At 40.6% G+C, this 5,175-nt stretch overlaps 1 protein-coding gene across 1 annotated transcript; it reads left to right on the top strand.

Annotated features, from left to right (window-relative positions):
- The first annotated feature begins 380 nt into the window (after positions 1-380).
- On the top strand, positions 381-1,322 carry LOC102498222 (olfactory receptor 1E2). The gene has a single exon (XM_006167622.1). The coding sequence runs from the start codon at positions 381-383 to the stop codon at positions 1,320-1,322; it is 942 nt and encodes a 313-aa protein (XP_006167684.1).
- Positions 1,323-5,175: the final 3,853 nt, after the last annotated feature.

Raw genomic sequence — 5,175 nt, 5'->3', positions numbered from 1 at the left:
TTTATGTAGAGTTATAAGAGAATAGAGTTTAGAAGAAGTCCTGAAGAACATTGACATGTGAGATACTGACAGAACAGGGGCCAATTATTATCAAGAATGACTGGCCAGGCAGGTAACCAAACATTCTTCATCTCAGAAGAAAATAGATAAGAGTATTTTATGAAAGATATAATTTTGTTACATGTTAAAGAGAAGTGAAAAAATAAGTTACAATTATACAGATTCTCATTATAGACATGAGTAGTATATGTATAATGGTGGATAGTGGTGAAATAAAGAAATTTTGCAGAACACCTAATGGATCATAGAAATATATTTGTTTCTCAATCCAGATTTTTAAGAATACTATTTTCCCCATTTAAAGATACTAGAGACTGATTATGAGAGGAAGGAATCAAACCATCTCAGAGTTCCTTCTCCTGGGCTTGCCCATCCAGCCAGAACAGCAAAGCTTTTTCTATGCCCTGTTCCTGGCCATGTACCTTACCACCATCCTGGGGAACCTCCTCATCATCATCCTCATTCGACTGGACTCCCACCTTCACACACCTATGTATTTGTTTCTCAGCAACTTGTCCTTCTCTGACCTCTGCTTCTCCTCTGTGACCGTTCCCAAGCTGTTGAAGAACATGCAGAGCCAAGACCCATCTATCTCTTATGCAGGTTGCCTGGCCCAAATGTACTTCTTCCTGTTTTTTGGAGACCTGGAGAGCTTCCTCCTTGTGGCCATGGCCTATGACCGCTATGTGGCCATCTGCTTCCCCCTCCACTATGGCACCATCATGAGCCCCAGCCTCTGTCTCTGCCTGGTGGTGCTGTCCTGGGTGCTGACCATGTCCCATGCCATGTTGCACACCCTGCTCACGGCCAGATTGCGCTTTTGTGCTGACAACATGATCCCCCACTTTTTCTGTGATTTGTCTGCCTTGCTGAAGCTGGCCTGCTCTGACACTCGAGTTAATGAGTTGGTGATATTTATCACGGGAGGCCTCATTCTTGTCATCCCATTTCTACTCATCATCATGTCCTATGCACGAATCGTGTCCTCCATCCTCAAGGTTCCTTCTGCTAGGGGTATCCGAAAAGCCTTCTCTACCTGTGGCTCCCACCTCTCTGTGGTGTCACTGTTCTATGGGACGATCATTGGTCTCTACCTATGTCCTTCAGCTGATAATTCTACTGTGAAGGAGGCTGTGATGGCTGGGATGTACACTGTGGTGACCCCCATGCTGAACCCTTTCATCTACAGCCTGAGGAACCGAGACATGAAGGGAGCCCTGGGAAGAGTCATCTGTAAGAAGAAAATTCCCTCCTGTCTATGATGGGTACACTTGAGATTAGTACATCATTTATCCAGTAAACATATTATTATTAATACTGGAATACTATTTCATATTTTTACCTACTATGAAAACTTGTGTTAAAATGACATACTACATAATCATTCAGTATGTTAAAGAGAAGAAGTGTAGCTGGGTAGTTGAACTAGGGAAGGAGATCTTGGTAACCAAGCTAGGCTTTACTGTTCATCTTCCCCAGGTAACCCTGGAGAAGCATAGCTTAAGAATTAATGTGCTTAGGACCAGCAGATGGCGTAATGGATACATTGCTGGAATCCCACATAGCTGACCATGATTCGAGTCCTGGACCCAGTGGCTTAATTTTCCCACTGGGCTTGTGTGCATGCGTGCCCAAAATCCTGAGAGGAGAATGGAGAAGCGTTTTTGGCATGGTCATCCCCCCTGGGGGGTGATTTTTGCTTTCTGTTTCTTTGTTTCTCTCTGTGTCTCCAGCAAGCATATGTGCCCTATAGCAAAAATCTCTCTTTCAAAATTAAAAAAAAAGTTAATGTGGTAAATGATTGGCATACTTTACATTCTTAATCAAAGCTATAAGAGAAATTCGTTTAGTCAGAATTCTTCTTTGATTTTGGAATCTTTATTTCTTTTTTTTTTCCCTATAGGACACATGAACTCACTAGAGAGATGGAGCCATAGAAAGTGAGAAATTATCCCCCAGAGCAGATGACCACACCACAATCACTTCTCTTCCATTCTCCTCTTAGGATTTTTGGCATGCATGGACATGAGCCTACTGTGAGTTTAAGCCACTGGGTCCAGGACCCGAACCACAGTTGACAACAGAGGAGTCCAGTGATATAACCATTTCACCATCTGCAGATTCCTAAAATAATTTTTTTCAAGTGGCATTCTATATTCTTAGGCAAATACTAAATAAAATCTAAACATCTCAACCTTCCAGACCCCCTCTGAATGTCTCCTAATATCTCTCCCTTTGCAATCTATTACACCAATTATTTTTTAATGATCCCCTCTCCTCCAATGTATTCCCATGTCTACAGTCTTTTCTGTCCTCCATGACCGTAAGTGGAGCTTTCTAACCCTTTTTTACAATAGCACACTTTGTCTTTACCTCAATTCATTTCCAGGAGCCATAACGTTTATTTCTATAGGAGTGGGGAAAGCAGCTAGATCTGGTAAAAAAAAAAGTTCAGTCTTTAAGGATGCTTCTGTCCTGTTTGACCTCTTGCACCTGACAAAATAACCTTGTATCTATGCTTTTAGTCTACCCTTGGGACAATTCGAAGGAAGTAGAGAAGATACTCTCAACATTTTACAGGCTAAATATATAGAGTTGGATCACTTCCCACTGCACAGTGTGTTGATTGTTGAGCCTATGTACAGTCCCAGACTATCCGATTCTGCTGTTCTCATTTTATTACACTTCAGAAAAGAGAGCAGAATTTTTATTTTTTTTCCAACTTAGCTCCACTTATGGCGTGGATAGGTTTTCCATCTTGGTGCATTGTTTTCTTCCACGGTCTCTCTAAGTGTTGGCATAAAACCTGAAAACCTGATCTTTGTCCAGTGTTCCTGACTCTTATCCTCATCTTCCCAGTGGCCATCTCCAAATGAGGCTCTGGGAACAGTTAAACGCCATCCGAGTCTGCTCTTTGATCTTTATTCCATAGCTAGATTTATGGTGTCACCTTGTATCCAGTCACCCGGGCAGCCATTTCATATAAAGGAAGAAATATATAGCAACAAAAGAATGTAAAGTACTGTGTTGAAAAAAAACTCTGTAGTTTTTGCTTTATAAAAATAAAAAATTTTAAATAGAAAAAGAAAGAATGGGTTATGATTTATGTAATTTTGTATTTTGCCTATTTGTTTTAATATTGTATCTCCTGAAATATTTTATTTTTCTCATGTAGTTAAGGTAACACCAGGATTTATTTTATTTATTGAAAGAGAAAGAGAGAGAGAAAGAGAGAGGCACTCACAAGTTTTACCATGCCACGATCCTTCTCTCAGCCTCCCAGCCAGCCAGTATCATGGGCACTCATAAAACACCCACATGTTCAGGTTGATCTGGGGTCCAAACTTTCCCCATGACCCCCAGTTTCACTCCACTGTTGTGCAGTGTCATCCTATTGCCTGTTAATACAGCAGAAGAATCAGTGGTAAAAAATTAATATTTAAATAAACTCACTTTTGTCTAGACAGAAAAAAAATTTTAAAAAGGGCAAATAGGTGGTTATGATGCTGGACTCCCTCATTGCTAACCAAGGTGCTAGGCCTGGACATGGCAGTGTGAAAATCATGTGTGTGTGCCCCAAATTCCAGGAAGACAATAGAAAAGAAGAGATTTCAATATGAACATCTTCCCAGGGGACGATTTCTCATGTTCCCTCTCTCTGTCTCTGCCTCTGTTTCTCTGGTTGAGTGTACGTTTCCTATGGTGAAAACTTAAAAAAAAAAAGGAATGGAAATTTGATCCTATTCTTAATAGCAATTAAAAGTAGGTGCAAGAACTAAGGAAGAGAATTTTAATCTCTAATGAAAGATATAGAGAATATTGCAGAAAATGGGCATATATAATGCTGTTGGAATGGGTGCCTTATCTGAAACAGCTTTTTGAAGTTCAATTGTTTTTTTTGTTTGTTTTGGGAGAGGTTTTCGCTATAGGGCGCGTGCACTCACCAGACAGACAGAGAGAGACATAGAAACAAAAAGCGAGAAATCACCCCTCAGGGGGGATGGTCATGACGCAATCCCTTCTCCTCCATTCTTCTCTCGGGATCTTGGGCACGCACGCACTCGCGCCCAGCGTGAGTTCTAAGCCACTGGGTCCAGGACGCGAACCGTGGTTGACTACATGGGAGTCCAGCGACATAGCCATTATGCTAACTGCTGTTTCCCTGAAGTTCAATTTTTATGCAATAAAATTAATCCAATTAAAGTTGCACAATGTGATGCATTTCAAAACTTTAGTATTTTTACATTCCACTTAATCCAAATCAGATTGCTAGTGGAATTATTTTTGTGGAAATTGACTAGCTTATCCTCAAGTTCCCTTGACAAACCAAATGGGAACCTGGAAGAATTTCACAAACATAACATAAAGCAAAAGAAGCCAGACCCACGGGTCTGCCTGATTCCACTGATGTAAGGCACAAAACCAGACAAAACTGGCTCAGGCTGTCAGCAGTGAGGACATCGGTCATCATCGGGGTAGTGCCTTGCAGGGGACAACAGAGGACTTCCTTGTGTTGGCATGTTTAGTTTCTCAATCTGGGTGGTGGTATCATAAGTATGTTCAGTTTCCACAAAGTCATCTGACTTGTACATTTATTTGCTAGTTTTTCCAATATACATTTTTATTTCAGTAAGTTTTTCTGATATATAAAATTTATTTCAATTTTGTCTTTTCAAAAAGACAGAAAAGGGATGTATTTGAAAAACAGGAATCATTGAGTTGATTATGTTTCTAGCAAATATCAATACATATTCAGAAAAAAATTCTTATTTAAGTGGTACAGACTGTACAAAAATTGACAAAAAGAAGCCAGTGCAGTGAGAAGAATGTTAAACATTTGTTCTACATATGAGAGAATTGCTTTATAACATATAAAACCAGTGAGGGAATGATTACACTAATCAGGACCAGCGGATCACGTCATGGTTACGTCGCTGGACCCGTATGTAGTTGAAGGTGGTTCAAATTCCAGACCTGGTGGCTTAAAACTAACGCTGGTTACGTGTGTGTGTATGCATCCAAAATCCTGAGAGGAGAATGGAGGAGAAGGGATTGTGGAGTGGCTGTTCCTCCAGGGGGTTGATTTCTGTCTCTCTGTCTCTGTCTTTCTGGTGA

Source organism: Tupaia chinensis, unplaced genomic scaffold (assembly GCF_000334495.1).
Source record: "Tupaia chinensis unplaced genomic scaffold, TupChi_1.0 Scaffold144899_1, whole genome shotgun sequence".
Classification (NCBI taxonomy): domain Eukaryota; kingdom Metazoa; phylum Chordata; class Mammalia; order Scandentia; family Tupaiidae; genus Tupaia; species Tupaia belangeri.
The sequence above is the reverse complement of the archived record's forward strand: the minus strand, read 5'-3'. Positions and strand labels throughout refer to the sequence as shown.

Excerpts from the sequence above, each read along its gene's own strand:
- LOC102498222 (XM_006167622.1), top strand. The coding sequence starts at position 381 with ATGAGAGGAAGGAATCAAACCATCTCAGAGTTCCTTCTCCTGGGCTTG.